Here is a 17,178-nt window from a genome sequence, read left to right as displayed (position 1 = left end):
TGAATTTGGAAGAGAACTTAAATGAATAAAACATAAAGATACGGTTATTTAATTGCGGTTCATGTCTTGTTTAATTAGAGTCGGAAAATATATTATTTCCTAAAGAAATAGTATAAACTTACATTGAATATAAATAATGTATAAATTTTATCTGATTAGAAAATTATATTAATTACATCTAAAAAAAATTACCTAAATTTTGTATCACCATAAATCAGTTTTTAAAAATAAAAAATTAATAAATATCTTCAAAATGTTAAATAAAAAATATAAATTTAACTATTTATTATATTTATAATTTATATATTATTTTAATAACATTTTTTTAATTTCAAACTAATATGATTGTAAATTCATACTTACAGATTTAACAATTTCTTAATTTTAAAAACTCATATGAAGACCTGTTCTAAATTCACCATCAAATTGAGTTACTCTGTTCTTATATATTCATCTTTAATAATTACAAGTAGAATCAAATAATTGTATAAATTATTAAAAAATATTTATATTTTTTGAGATTTAAATATAAGTAAAATAAATAAATGTTTGATATAAACATATTTTAATTCATTTAATCTTGTTTAATGTTACCATTTTTTAAATGATTTTCATGTAATTAAGATTTAATTAAATGGTGTTAATTTTCTTAATGCGCAAAGCAAAAAAATTTCCTAACTTGTGCGTGAGATTGAGAGGGAAGTTACTAATAATACTTGATGTTCACATTTTTCTTACTCATTTTACCTTCATAATTGCACCTATAATCAAATAATTGCACAAGCTTTTATGCCGTGTGTGGAAACCTTTCAGATTAGCAACATGTCGGATCAATCTCTAACCCAATGAGTTAGGATAACTATGGCAAGATGATATATAAATCATCGTACAAACTGTCATAAGTAAAATTTGTTATTCTCTCTTTTTAGACACAAAGTGCATTTTTTTAATCGTTATTAATAATGATTGTGTAAAGTTATGGCACAAATTTCTTCCATATTTCCTGTTTTAAGGAAAACACGTTTCCTTGATTTTAGGCCATGATTCCATGCATGGTTTCCTCTTTTTCGCTCCTTGTTTTGTTCCAGGTTTCCTTATTCTGGGTGCATACGCTTCTTCTCAATGCCTATATAAGGCATCAAGCATTTGGAGCAAATTGCAATTGATTCAGCAATCTACACACTTGAGAAAAATCATACATAGAGAGGAAAGATTCAAGAGAGTATTTTTAGTCTATATTTGAGAGATTATCTCTTTGTTCTCATGATATTAGAGAACTTTTTGTACTCTCCTATTTCTACATAGTGGAATTATCTTGCTCTTGATCGCCCGTGGTTTTTTCTCCGTCTTTGGAGTTTCCACGTAAACTTGGTGTGTATTTATATTTCTTGTCTCTCTACTTACTTCTCTCTATCTCTAATTAACTTGATCCGGTGCTTCCGCATTCCGCTCATTCTTTCTGATACCCAACAAGTGGTATCAGAGCTACTTGTTTAATTAGAGATTCAATATGTCTACCGTCACTAAATTTGACATTGAGAAGTTTGATGGCAAGATTTGTTTTTCTATTTGGAAAGTCCAAATGAAAGCCGTTCTTACACAGAATGGATTGAAGAAAGCTTTAGATGGAAAAGCCAAAAAGCCGGTCAACATGACTGATGAGCAATGGGACGAGTTGGATGAAAAGGCGCTTTCAGCAATCCAACTATGCTTGTCCAAGGAGGTTCTTCGTGAAGTAGCAAATGAAACAACCGCTGCTGCTTTGTGGCTGAAATTGGAATCTCTTTATATGACCAAAAGTCTCGCAAACAAGCTTCGTCTCAAAGAAAGACTATATACGATTCGTATGGTCGAAGGTACTCCTATTCAATCTCATCTTAATGAGTTTAATTCTATTATCATGGATTTGGAAAATATTGAAATTAAAATTGATGATGAAGATAAAGCTGTTTTGTTGATTGTCTCATTACCTTCTACCTATAAACACTTTAAAGAAATTATGTTGTATAGCAACAATGATACCTTATCCTTTGAAGATGTTAAATCTAATTTGTTGTCCAAAGAAAAGTTTGATCTTGATATCCACTCTGAGGACAAGGGTGAGGGTTTAAGTGTCAGGGGTAGAACTCAAGAAAAAGGGAGTACTAGTAACAAGAAAAGTAGATCCAAATCCAGAGGGCGTAAATCCAACAAAACCTGTCGTTATTGCAAGAAATTTGGGCATGATATCTCCGACTGCTTTATCTTGAAAAAGAAACAAGAAAGGCAAGAAAAAGGTAAAAATCCTGCTGAAGCTGCTAATGTTGAAACTGATTCTGATGGTGATGTTATGATATCTGTCTCTTCTGATAAGAGGAGCAAAACTGAATGGATTCTTGATTCTGGATGTACATTTCATATGTGTCCTTATAAGGACTTATTCACCACTCTTGAACCTGTTGATAGTGGTGTTGTCTTGATGGGTAATGACACCCAATGCAAGATTGCAGGAATAGGTACTATTCAGATCAAGACTCATGATGGCACTATCAAGACTCTTTCCAATGTTCGCTTTATTCCTGACTTGAAGCGAAATCTAATTTCTCTTGGCACCCTAGAGTCTCTTGGGTGCAAGTATTCAGCTGAAGGTGGAGTTCTAAAGGTATCAAAAGGTGCTATTATTTTATTAAAAGCTAACCGTATTGGTAGTTTGTATATCTTGCAAGGATCTATAGTGACAGGATCAGCAGCTGTCTCATCTTCTATGTCTGATAAAGATGCCACCAAATTATGGCACATGCGCCTGGGCCATATGAGTGAAAAAGGCATGCACCTTCTGAGCAAGCAAGGTCTCCTTGGTAATCAAGGCATCGGTAAGTTGGAGTTTTGTGAACATTGTGTCTTTGGGAAGCAGAAAAGAGTTAGCTTCTCCACTGCAACTCACCGCACAAAAGGTACCCTTGATTACATTCATTCTGATCTTTGGGGTCCTTCTAAAGTTCCATCTTATGGAGGATGCCGTTATATGATGACTATTATTGATGATTTTTCTCGTAAAGTCTGGGTCTATTTTCTAAGGCACAAAAATGAAACATTCCCCACTTTTAAGAAGTGGAAAACTCTTGTTGAAACTCAGACAGGAAAGAAAGTCAAGAAGCTCAGAACGGATAATGGATTGGAGTTCTGTGAAGGTGACTTTAATGAGTTCTGCGCAAATCATGGTATTGCTAGACACAAAACCATTCCAGGTAAACCCCAGCAGAATGGTGTTGCAGAACGTTTAAACAGAACTATCCTTGAGAGAGCTCGTTGTATGCTCTCAAATGCTGGGTTATGGCATCAACGTGAGTTGTGGGTCGAGGCAGCATCTACAGCTTGCTACTTGATCAACCGATCTCCACACTCTTCACTTAATTTCAAGATTCCAGAAGAAATTTGGTCAGGTAATCCTATTGATTATTCTAATTTAAGAATTTTTGGATGTCCTGCATATGCACATGTTAATGATGGAAAATTAGCTCCTAGAGCTATTAAGTGCATATTTCTTGGTTATGCATCTGAATCTAAAGGTTATCGTTTATGGTGTTCTGAGTCTAAGTCACGAAGATTAATTCTTAGTAGAGATGTGACTTTTAATGAGGATGCATTATTATCTTCTGGAAAACAATCATCTGTGTCTTCTTCCAGTACTAATAATCTGCAAGGTACTAGCGAGAAGGTGGAGTTAGAGTTAAAATCTGTAGCTCCTAATGTTGATGTTCCATCTTCCTCTACCACTGAGTCTAGCATTGATGATCATGGTGATGATCATCCTATTCAGCAACAGGAAGAATATAACATTGCACGAGATAGGACAAGAAGACAGATAAAATTGCCAGCTAGATACATTGATGACAATTTGACTGCTTATGCATTGTCAAATGCACAAGAGGTAAATGATGATGTTGAACCTGCCAGCTATAGTGAAGCTGTTTCTTGTGTTGATTCTGCTAAGTGGCTAGTGGCTATGAATGAAGAAATTGAAAGTCTTCACAAGAACAACACTTGGAATTTGACAAAGCTCCCCAAAGGCAAACGACCTCTAAGGTGTAAATGGATCTATAAGAAGAAAGATGGCATTCCAGGGGTTGAAGATCCTAGATGCAAGGCGCGATTAGTCGTTAAAGGCTTTTATCAAAAGGAAGGTATTGACTTTAATGAGATTTTCTCACCTGTTGTTCGTCATACTTCCATTCGTATTTTGCTTGCTTTTGTTGCTCTGTTTGATTTAGAATTAGAGCAACTTGATGTAAAGACAGCTTTTCTACATGGAGAGCTGGAAGAAGAAATTTATATGGATCAGCCTGAGGGATTTGTTGTTCCTAGTAAGGAGCATCTTGTTTGTCAATTAAAGAAATCTTTATATGGCCTCAAGCAAGCACCCAGACAATGGTATAAAAAATTTGATTCCTTTATGATTGGGCAAGGTTATTCCAGGAGTAAATATGATGATTGTATTTATTTTCAACAATTTCCTGATGGAACTTTCATATACTTGTTACTTTATGTTGATGATATGTTGTTTGCATCATGTGACAAGTCTTTGATCAGCAAATTGAAAGCTCAACTCAATAATGAGTTTGAGATGAAGGAATTAGGTGCAGCTAAGAAAATTCTTGGCATGGAGATTCATAGAGATCGACAAGTTGGTAAATTATTCTTATCTCAACAAAAATATATTGAGAGATTACTTGACAGATTTAATATGAATAATTGTAAACCTGTTTCTACTCCACTTGCTGCACATTTCAAGTTATCTTCAGACCTTTGCCCACAAACAAAAGAAGAGATGGAGCGTATGTCACACGTTCCATATGCTAGTGCAGTTGGCAGTTTAATGTATGCTATGGTGTGCACTAGACCTGATTTAGCATATGCTATTAGCATGGTGAGCCGATACATGCATAATCCTGGAAAGGATCACTGGAGTGCTGTAAAATGGATTTTTCGGTATCTTAAAGGTACTAGTAATATTGGCTTGGTGTTTGACAGAAACAAAGCTACAACTAATAATGTTGCAGGTTTTGTTGATTCGGATTATGGTGGTGATCTTGATAGAAGAAGATCTCTTTCTGGCTACATTTTTACTCTCTGTAATTCTGCTATCAGTTGGAAAGCTTCACTTCAATCTATTGCAGCATTATCTACAACAGAAGCAGAATATGTTTCAGCAACAGAGGGTGTGAAAGAGGCTCTCTGGATCCGAGGTTTGGTCAAAGAACTTGGTCTCACACAAGATGTTCTTACTGTATTTTGTGATAGTCAGAGTGTCATTCATTTGACTAAGAATAGTCGTTACCACGACAAGCCCAAACACATAGATGTTAAACATCACTTTATCCGAGATATTGTTACTATTGGTGAAGTTCTACTACAAAAGGTACATACATCTGAGAATCCAGCAGATATGCTTACTAAGCCACTTCCGAATGCCAAGTTTCAACATTGTTTGGGCTTGGTTGGTCTCTACAACAAATGATTGCCCCTCTGGGGCTTTATCTGGCGATGAGCAACTTATTAAATTTGAGCCAAGGTGGAGATTGTAAAGTTATGGCACAAATTTCTTCCATATTTCCTGTTTTAAGGAAAACACGTTTCCTTGATTTTAGGCCATGATTCCATGCATGGTTTCCTCTTTTTCGCTCCTTGTTTTGTTCCAGGTTTCCTTATTCTGGGTGCATACGCTTCTTCTCAATGCCTATATAAGGCATCAAGCATTTGGAGCAAATTGCAATTGATTCAGCAATCTACACACTTGAGAAAAATCATACATAGAGAGGAAAGATTCAAGAGAGTATTTTTAGTCTATATTTGAGAGATTATCTCTTTGTTCTCATGATATTAGAGAACTTTTTGTACTCTCCTATTTCTACATAGTGGAATTATCTTGCTCTTGATCGCCCGTGGTTTTTTCTCCGTCTTTGGAGTTTCCACGTAAACTTGGTGTGTATTTATATTTCTTGTCTCTCTACTTACTTCTCTCTATCTCTAATTAACTTGATCCGGTGCTTCCGCATTCCGCTCATTCTTTCTGATACCCAACAGATTGTATTAGTGTTTATTGCATTTATAGCAATGATAAAATAAAATAAAAAGATTTATTGATAATAAAATATTTATTTTTTATCCAATCAAGATTTTGGTTTGGTCTTATCATGCCTATTATGGTGTATTAAAATTAGAAAAATATGCATTAAGCAATTGTGTCCACAAGCAATACTTATTTTTATTGTTGATGGTTGTGAGAACATTTTCATACATGATTTAGAATTGTCTAGGTGATCAAGAATTTTATCCACTCTTATAGAGCTTTGTTTTCACATGACTTAGGACAGATAAGTGGGTGGATCCTTTAACTAAATATAGCTCAACTAGTGTAGTTGACGATTATATTTTTTATACTCTTATATTTGTTATGATGTAAACTTTTGAAATGTTTTAATTATATATATATATATATATATATATATATATATATATATAATTTTTCATAATTAATTGGGCTAGTTTCAATAAATATTTTAATTATTTATATATATGTGTGTGTGATTTGTTTAAATAATTATTTTATTTTAATAACTGAGGGAAAGGAAGTGAACCATAGTTAAATTATTTTACTGAAGGTTTAAATGTGAGTTGAGAGGAGGTAGTTACATCAATTTTCATTTTTACATTTCTCATATTTTCTCTTCTCCTATGTTTGCATGCACTTTGAAGAATTAGTAGAGTCAAAGTTTGTAAGAGATTACCTCGAAGATCCATGTCCTTTGTCTAATGTCCATCAAGGTAAGGAAGGACTGAGTAGGCTCGCTTTGGGTGTTATGTATATGTTAGATAGTGAAATTGACCTCCCTCCCCCCCCCCCCCCAAATCTCTTATAGGTTTGCATGCATGCATTGTATGAAGGAAAAATCCTAAACTATGTGTTATATTGTGTTTCTCTCTTCCATATCATTATTCAATCTTTTAATTGATATTAGTAGCACATAAGTATGTTTAATTTTGTGTATCAAACTAATTTTATGAATCTTAGATTGCTTGTGGGTTCCTATGAGAACCTTGAGGGAATGCATTTTGATGTTTGTATGAGCAGTTGTTATAAACATGTGAATATAAGTAATTTGTGGCTTTTATTAGTGTAACATGACCTTTGGAATGTTTTTAACAATCGTAATCGCAAATTTGATTATTAACACTTGTTATATGAAATTCGCATTTTGCTATTATGTTATGTTTCTGATATGATGTCGGGTGCGACCTTGGACTTTTCGTACATTGTCATCATTGAGAGCAAAGTTTGTTCTTTGTGTCGTTCACGTCGGGTGTAGGTTAGCTGACATTGGATGTGGGAGCTCCAAGGACTCACTATGGTGTTTCCGTCAAGTGTGAGTTTAGTTATGTTAGGCGTGATCCAGCCTAACAATAGCATGTGTTCTCTAAATGCCTCACATCGAGCGCGGGGTGACTACCATCGGACATCATCCTATATTTTATGATTTCTATGTTCATGCATTAATGTATATTTGACTATTGTAATTCATGTATTGTTTAATACTAATAACTAGTTAAGTTATTTGAATATGTTATTGACAAAATTGTGAGTCACATATCAATTGAATGATGTTGCATTATTTGGTATTTTGATGTGTATGGATCATGTGAGGGTTCTATGATAAGGAGTCTAAGTGAGACTTAACCATGATGTGATTATAAGATGAAAAAAAATGGATGTACAACTGTGAATGTGAGTTGTGATAACATGATAATGCACAAAGTCTTGTGTAGCATGCATCATATGCATAATTATTTTTGTATTGGTACGATATGGAATACGTTGTCAAAGAAGGCCACATTGTGTAAAAGTTTGGGGATTCATGTCCTAGGGGACAAATGGATTTGGGAAGCCCCAATCTCACCTGTTTGTGTGCATGGGGTGAAACGTGTGTAACACAATTGTCTTAACGAGACCCTAATGTATCTCTTCCTAGTGTAAAATGCAACGAGGATGAGATCCAACATAATCTCCTAGGCTACTTGGCGTGTTATCGTATGACAATGCACCATAGTTTGATTTTACTAGTGCCACACGCATGTGTATTTTATAGTTTGTGTCTATTACATTATGTGTGTGACATGAAACTATGTATTGAATCATTGGTACTCCTGTGTATGAATATATTATATTATTGCATGTATAGTACTTAGTTATTGGGATGAATTGTTAATATTATGCCTAATTATTACTGTGTTCTTATTGTCTTTTTGTTCTTGTTGAGTGTTTGACTATTTGACTATATTCTGCGTCCTAAGCCAAAGTGAAATATTTTCACTCCCCATTTCTCATGTTGTTTTATGTGAATTTGGATGCAAGTGAGACTCAATATGATGTTGGAGATGAGACTTAGACTTTGCCTTGGATTCATGCTCTGATAGTATGTGACATCGGGTTTAGTTAGAACTTGATTTTTGTTTTGCTCATGTTAGGACAATTGTTAGATTCATTGACGTTATTTTCAATTAATGTTTAGTTTAGTTTGTTGCTTCCAGTTAGTTGTAATGTGATATCCTCTTGTTGGACTAATGCATAATTGTTCTTGTATGGGTACGATATGGAATACGTTACTAGGAAAGGCCTCATTGTGTAAAAGTTTAGGGATTCATGTCCTAGGGGACAAATGGATTTGGAAAGTCCCAATCTCACTCGTTTGTGTGCATGGGGTGAAACGCGTGTAACACAACTATCTTTATGAGACCTTAATGTATATCCTCCGAGTGTAGAGTGCAACGAGAGTGTGACTTTGCATGATCTCCTAAGCTACTCTATGTGTTGTCGTATGACAATGCACCATAGTGTGATTTCCTAAGCTACTCTATGTGTTGTCACATGCATGTGCATTTTATAGTTTGTGTTTATTACACTATGTGTGTGACATGAAACTTTGTATTGAATCATTGATACTTTTGTGTAGGAATATATTATATTATTGCATGTATAGTACCTTGTTATTATGATAAGTTGCTAATATTATGTCTAATTATTATTGTGTTCTTGTTGAGTATTTGACTATCTGACTATATTTTGTGTCTTAAGCCAAAGTGAAATATTTCTCACTCTCCATTTCTCATGTTGTTTTATGTGAATGTGGATCCGGGTGAGATTCAATATGATGTTGATGATGTTGGAGATGGGACTTAAACTTTATCTTGGGTTCATGCTCTAATAGGATGTGACATCGGGTTTCGTTAGGACTTGATTTTTGTTTTGTTCACGTTAGGACATTTGTTAGATCCATTGCCATTATTTTAAGTTGATGTGTAGTTTAGTTTATTGCTTCAAGTTAGTTGTAATGTGATATCCTCTTATTAGACTTATATTATTGTTTTTAGTTATGGATTCCTTTTCATTAAATTTTATATATTGTGTTATTTATTAAATGTAGGGTGGAAGGTGTCACAAAAATTAGAAAAGTATGCATTAAGAAATTTTATCCATAAGCAGTACTTATTTTGATTCTTGATAATTGTGAGAACATGTACATACATGACTTAAATTTGTCTAGAAGATAAATAATTTTATCCATTTCTCTTTTAAAACTTTGCTTTCGCATGACTTTCGACAGACTAACCAAGTGGTGAATCTTTTAATTAAATATGGCTTAGCTAGTGTAGTTGATGATCATATTTTTGATACTTTTATATTTGTACCATTTTTCCTTTCAGATGACTCTTATGATGTGGCCTTTTGAAAGAGTTTTAAGTTGGGCTTATGGCTCCTTTTGCCACGATAAAGGAGAATATTACTTCTATTGTCGTTCATTAAATATGTTAATCATTATATATATATAATTTTGTGGTTGGTGTAGTCATTCATTGTGTAAGATATTTTAATATTGAAGGGATAAAAATTATAAAGATTAAAAAAGCTAGTTTTCTAAATAAAGGTTGAAACATCAAGTTTAGACAAATGAAAATATTAAGAAACCAATGAAAGATATTATGGTAACAATATTTAGAATGAACAATCATTGTATTTTTTTTTTAAGTATAAACTCTTTGTTATTTTCTACTTTAAAACTATCTTTGAGTTTTTATTGATTAAAAATATATATTTTATTTAAAGTTCTTTTTTTTTTTGAAAAAAAAACACATTTAACTCAAAATCTACTTTTGACAAAAAAGAAAAAAATGATCAAAAACTATAAAAAAATAATAATAAAAGACTATACACATCAATACAATAAAAGAACATGTTATAAAACATGTTGGTGGAAAATAAAAGAACAAATATAAACCACATTTAGTTTGGATTGTTTGGATTTATTTGTTTGTTTTTTATTACTCTACATGTCTCATGTAAAATATATAAAAAAAAATCATTTGGTATCATAATTGTTTTACAAGTTATTGCATGTACTTGATTAAAGCACATATTCATGTACAAACTTTGAGACATTATAACTAATTACTTAATGTAACCCTTTTTCAAAAGTTAACAAATAAAAGTAGTAACTTCATTTTTTATTAATGGACAATGCTTTTTAGATACCCATTATTAAAAGAAGCTAAATTTCAAGTAATGATGATGATAATGATGAATACACATGTTGTGAAAGCCTAGGGCGAGGGTGGGCAAATAAAGGCTCTGCTCTTTGAAGGGTGATCCCAAATGCTTCGTCCATGTTGAGCTTTTTGGGGTCATTTCCATTCTCTAACTCCCAATCAAATGTGTGGGCCAGGGTAGCAACGAGTAATTGAACTAGCTTTAGACCTAGGCTCACACCAACACACATTCTACGCCCAGCACCAAAAGGTATAACTTCAAAGCTATTGCCTTTAACATCTATACTAGCCTTCTCACTATTAGGGAGAAACCTTTCAGGCTTGAACTCTAATGGGTTAAGCCATTCCCTTGGGTCACGTCCAATGGCCCAAATATTGACCAAAAGAGTTGCACCTTTAGGGATGCGGTAACCGAATATCTCACAACTTTCTTCAGCAATTCGTGGGAGGGAAATGGGGGTTGGTGGGTGGAGACGTAATGTTTCCTTCACCACGGCTTGTAAGTAAGAAAGGTAGGGTAAATCTAGTTCAGTTACAAGCCTATCTCGACCCACAACAATATTTAACTCTTGTTGGACCTTAACCATAATTTGTGGGTTCCTAATTAGTTCTGCAATTGCCCATTCTATTGTGCTTGATGATGTGTCTGTCCCAGCAATTAACATGTCCTACAAAAATAAGTCAATATATAGTTATTCATTCAATAGTTGAATATATGTGACGATGTGACTGATTTCTTATATAGTAATTAATTTATTAGGAGTACAAACATTATGTTTCATGAAATGAATTTAGATAATTGAATAAGGTATTAAGAGATTTATAATTATTGTATCTTGAGAATATGTGTACCGCAAATATTGCTTTGATCTCTGGTTCAAGCAATTCACCTCCTTCTTCAGGAGTTTCTTTATGTGACAAAATTGCACTCAAGAAGTCTTGTTGTTGCTCATTCCTGGAAATCTTGTGTTCCTTAAGAATAGAGGTTAAAAATACATCAAACCACTTATGTAAATTCTTCGTTTGAGCTTTCACTCCTTGAAGGTCCAACCAGTTTAAGATAGGAATGAAGTCTCCAATATTGGAAGCTCCAAGCAATACCATAAGTTCCACCACCATAGATTTAAACTCGTTTGCCCTATGATCACAACTATCATTGTCATTGAAAAGTCGTCGTCCTATCATTATCCTTGTCAATGTGTTGGTGATATGTACATTCAACAATTGTCCCAAGTTCACTGCTTCAGATTCAGATCTTGCTAAATTACGTATCAATCTCTCCACCTCTTCCTACATATACTTGCATTTTAGTTACATAATTATTTCGTTTGAAAAAAATACAAATATACTCATTATTTTATCCTTTTTAGATTAGTCGCACTCTAATATTTTTTCCTTTTTCATATTCATGCTTCACAAATCATGAGGTGTAGTATAGTAGAAGATGATAAAAAAGAATTAAGTTGATAATTCAAGGAAAGACTATACAAGTGTTAATATATAAATATATGTGTGTATATATATATATATATATATATATATATATATTGAGAGGGGGGTCTATTTATTTTAAGAGCAAGTCTACTTAGACATACTTTATTTAATAACTCATATTATACATCAAATTTTAACGATCCAACCACTGAACTTAAATTTTTAAAAATTCAAAAACTATTTGATACTTTATTTTATTAATTTAAATCAACATTTAAAATATTTTTACGATTATCCGTCAATTTTAATTAACAAAACGAAGTATCAAATAATTTTTTAATTTAAAAAAAATGCAAATTTATCTATGCATTAAGAACTTTAATTTAAAAAGATGGATCGTTGAAATTTAATGTAGAATATGAGTTATTAAACAGAGCAAGTCGAGACACACACACACAGACACAGGCACACACACAAAGAGACACAGACACAGACACAGACACACACAAACACAGACACATACACAGACACAGACATAGACAGACATAGACACAGACACAGACACAGATACAAACACAGACAGACACACACATAGGGATGGCAAAATGGGCCAGCCCGGCCCGTTTTGGCCCCGCCCGCCATTGACCCGCCAAAAATGGGGCGGGGCGGACCGGCCCGCCAATGTAAAACGGGCTGGAGATGCTGGCCCGCCCCGCCTAAGATCGGGCTGGCGGGCTGGCAGGCCGGCCCGCTTACAAAAAATAAAAATAAAAAAAATGGAAAAAAAAATTTATGGTCAAATAAAAAAAAATTGCTACAAATAAATAAATATAACCATATGAAATTAAAAATGCATACATATTGTACATAATATATGTTCAACAAAAACAAATTACAAACTTAAAACAAAATCAAATAGAAATTAGTCCATTTACACCAAAATCAAAACCAAATTATAAACTTACAAATTATTTATAAACTAAATTTTTTGATAGTCCACAAAACAAGTTTAAATACAATTAATTAACTTTAAATTTTTATTTTAAGAATATTAGAAGCTCTCTTGAAAGAAGTTGTCTCTACTTTTTTTCTTAATTATCTTCATCCTCATTTTCTACATCAAAATAAAATAAACATAAAAATAATTAAATTAAAAAAATATATATATATGCGGGCCGGCGGGTTGTGGCGGGCCGGCCCGCTATTTGGCCCGACGGGTTGGCGGGCTTGGCGGGGCGGGCTTGACGGGTTGGCGGGTTGAAATAGTTGGCCCGGCCCGCCAATTTTTAGCGGGCCAACGGGCCGGCCCGCGGGCCATGGCTCACTTTGCCATCCCTACACACACATAGAGACACAGACACAGACACACAGACACACACACACACAAACACACACAGACACACACACACAGACACAGAGACAGACACACACACAGACACAGACACAAACACAGACACAGACACACACACAGACAGAATAAAAAAATTGAATATTGATTTTTTGGGTGAATATTTACATTAATAACACAATAAAAAAATTGAATACATTTTTTTAAAAATATATCATTGTTTAATAACAAATTAATAATGATAGAAAATTCGTTATAAGTTATAACAATTTATGAATTTAATAATATAACAATAAAATTAATCTAAAAAATATTGCAATAATTCAATAATTTAAAAATAAAAAACAAAGGATGGTATTTAACAAATAAGAAAGGTGTCATTTTTAAAATTTGAGGGAGTTACCTCTGTGTATAAATTAGAAGAGTTGTGTTGTACAAGAATGACATTTAACAAATAAGTAAAGGGTATATATGGGATTTACAAACTTGCATCCACCTAATTATTTTTTAGAAAGAATAAATTAGGAGATATATATAGGTGCATTTTAAAAATATAATAGTTACAACTTGTTAAAATATACTCTTTTTATAGAAGGAGTAGATGCACGATAGCAAACTCTTAGACATTTGCTAATTTGCACCCACAACACACACACACACTTATTTATCTCATTTGAGTGTGTATTTTACATATATGATTTTTTTAAAGTGAGAGAGTGTATTTTTGATGATAAAGTATATTTACAATTATCAATTAAAAATTAATTATTGAGAATTGTAATAATTCAATTTTATAAGATAAAATTTAAAATTATTTCTAATTATAAATTTTAATTTTTTAATTTTAATCAATGGTCATTATAATATTTTCTTTTCTCTAGTGACACATTTAAATATGTTCCACAACAAGAAAGTTTCGTTCTTTATTCATTAGCATACATCCCAATTTCACTAATACAAGCAATCAGTTAAATCAGTGAATTGGATTTTTGAAATTTAGAAACTTTTTCTTTTGCTCGCAATACCCTATATTTAATATTAGTTTTTTTAAAATTAAGAAATATTAAAAAAAATATATCACAATGAAATTCGAACATAAGTCTTCATATTATTTATTTATTTATGAATTCAATATGTCTTTAATTCTAAACTTTTATTAATTTTTACTTTTAATTTCCGAACAACTTGTATTTGATTTTAATTCTTAAAATTTATGTATAAACAAAAAATATTGATATCAGATAACAAAAATATTAATAAGAGAAGAAATTTAGAGATTAAAAATGAAAATGTAAAAAAATTTAGAAACTAAAACTACTAAAACAAAAACTAAAAATTGAAAATCAACAAAATTTGAGAACTACAAATGTATTTAATCATTTATTTATTCTTATAAATAAATGTATTAAAAAAATAGAACCTCAAATATAAAGTCAACAGAAAGTAGTGAGTGGAAAAGAGCATTGAGATGGAAATGATGCTGACCTGTCGCAGTTGACTAAAATGATCCACGGCCTTACCGGAGAACATGTGAAGGGCACTTATTTTGCGCAGCAACCGCCAGCGTGGGCCGTAGGGAGCAAAAATAAGGTCTTGTTTGTTATAGGTCAAGTATGTGGTCTTGAAGTTTAAGGGCCGGTTGCAGAAATTCGTGTCGTGGACCTTCAAGAACTGCTCCGCCACGGAGGCAGAAGCCGCCACCACCACGTCAGTGGCGCCGAAGCGGAGGTGCATCAGCGGCCCATAAGTCTGGGCCAAGGCTGTCAGGCCCCGGTGCGGCGCCCGGCCCACTTGAGGCAAGTTTCCCACAATGGGCCATGGCCTCGGCCCTGGTGGCAGAGGTAATGAAGGCCTCCTTATGAGCTTCAAAACCTCGTAAATAACGATCGCTGCTACAATGGTAGCAAAAACTATAAGCCCAAACATGGTTTATGTATGTGTATGCGTGGAGCGTGGTTTACTATGTTGTGTGTCACTGTTTCATACAAAAACAACACACCCTTCTCTCCTTATTTATACAGATTTTTATAATATGAAAAGAAACGAAACCGTACAAAATAAATATATTATTATTATTTATTTAAAATATGACACCTATTATTAGTACTATTTGTCGAAAAATATCTTCGTACTTAACAACACTTCTCTGACATTGATCTACGACTCTACGTGCTTCGCGTTTAATATAATTATGATTTTAATATTATTTCATTCTTTATAGTTTTATTTACTCTATTCTACTTTTTAATCTTGATAATTTAAAATATTTTTATTTTATTTTATTTACTTAATTTAACATTTTTTATTCTTATAATTTAAGATATATCTTTTAAGATCTTATATTTAATTTTTTTTAATCTTTTTAATCATTGTTAATTTTTTTAATATTGTCTTTTTTTATTAATATGAAATAGATATTAATCCAATTTTATACATTTATATTAAATTTATTTTGTTAGAGTTAATATAAATTAAATCTTTCAAGAATTCGCATCTCTTTTATACTTTATTTGCAATGTTTATTGAGACACTTTTTTATTCTTATAAAATGAAAGACTTCTATCATGTTAACGTAAAATAGACAATATAACCAATAATAAAATTAAAGATAGAAACTAAAAAATTTTAAGTACATAAATTAAAAAAATTGTCTTAAACTATAAGGATTAAAAAAATTTAAAAAGATAAATATAAAGATTAAAAAATATTTTTAATTATATAAACTAAAAATAAAATAAGTAAAATTATAAAGATTAAAATTATATTTTATTACATGAATCAAATCATTATATAGCTAACAAAAAAATGTTCGTGATATCAAAACTAATAAATTATATCACAAAGTGTATGCAGGACGGAGTTAGGATTAAGTTTTAGGGATCAATTTAAAAATTAAAATTTACTTACAAAATTTATAAACATTAAATTTTATATAAAAATATTATAATTATTTAAAAAATAAATAAAAACATCCTTTTTAGAATACTTAAAATTACATTCCAAAGGAATTTAACTCAATTAGTTGAATAAGATACATAAATATTGTAAGTTTCTTCATACTAAATTTGTTTTTCATGAATTAAAAATATGCTTAGGATTATATAAATATTAATTGTGAGTCTTACATGCTACCAATAACTTTCATAAGTTTATTATATAAAAAAATTATATGCATCTTATTAATAAAACTAAAAAAAGAAAGTTCTATTAATAATATTGTAAAAAAGTTATGTAACTCACTATATTATCTTTCACAATAATAGTAACCAAATAGTCAATGAAAAGAAATTTATTTTCATATTATTAGAAAAGTAAGAGAAATAGTGGTATTTGGTATGAAAATAAATTTCAGTAAACCTCTATTGTAACCCAATATTAAGCTTATTTTCTCAAAATTTACATAATAAAATGTCTGGATTTGTGCCCTCACTAAATTAGAAGTAGAAAAAATAAATAAATACCAAACCCCCTTAACAAGAGGTAGTTAAGTGGCATTTGACATTGTCAAAGAAAGCCATGGCCTGATTTTATTTTATTTTATTTTTGGTGCAAACACCTCCATGCAGCAACGCCAAAAGAGCCACGTGGAACTTCTTATTCAGAAAATGCCAAACGTATAATCCATCAAAAAGCTAGTTCTAATATGAAGTTCTCCACTTCAATTTAACACACTACCCATTATTGAAATGGCTCGCATATGTAACAACTGATACAGAGCTGAGTCAACTTGACCCCTTCCTTAATTGAAGATCTTCATTTTTTTTAATAAAAATGTGTAATTATTAGGATCACCGTGCGTAAAATATTATTTATTTTTA

At 31.9% G+C, this 17,178-nt stretch overlaps 1 protein-coding gene across 1 annotated transcript; it reads right to left on the bottom strand.

Moving 5' to 3' along the window:
- Positions 1-10,250: 10,250 nt before the first annotated feature.
- On the bottom strand, positions 10,251-16,136 carry LOC109807203 (flavonoid 3'-monooxygenase). The gene is made up of 3 exons (XM_020369723.3): positions 14,846-16,136; positions 11,431-11,868; positions 10,251-11,246 (listed from the first exon to the last, which is right to left on the bottom strand). The coding sequence occupies exons 1-3, from the start codon at positions 15,284-15,286 to the stop codon at positions 10,581-10,583; spliced, it is 1,545 nt and encodes a 514-aa protein (XP_020225312.1). The 5' UTR covers positions 15,287-16,136; the 3' UTR covers positions 10,251-10,580.
- Positions 16,137-17,178: the final 1,042 nt, after the last annotated feature.

Source organism: Cajanus cajan, chromosome 5 (genome assembly GCF_000230855.2).
Source record: "Cajanus cajan strain Asha chromosome 5, NIPB_CcT2T_4, whole genome shotgun sequence".
Taxonomy (NCBI): Eukaryota; Viridiplantae; Streptophyta; class Magnoliopsida; order Fabales; family Fabaceae; genus Cajanus; species Cajanus cajan.
The sequence above is the reverse complement of the archived record's forward strand: the minus strand, read 5'-3'. Positions and strand labels throughout refer to the sequence as shown.

Excerpts from the sequence above, each read along its gene's own strand:
- LOC109807203 (XM_020369723.3), bottom strand. The coding sequence starts at position 15,286 with ATGTTTGGGCTTATAGTTTTTGCTACCATTGTAGCAGCGATCGTTATT. Across the intron at positions 11,869-14,845 it reads ATTTTAGTCAACTGCGACAG|GAAGAGGTGGAGAGATTGAT; the intron begins GTCAGCATCATT and ends AAGTATATGTAG. Across the intron at positions 11,247-11,430 it reads AGATCAAAGCAATATTTGCG|GACATGTTAATTGCTGGGAC; the intron begins GTACACATATTC and ends TTATTTTTGTAG.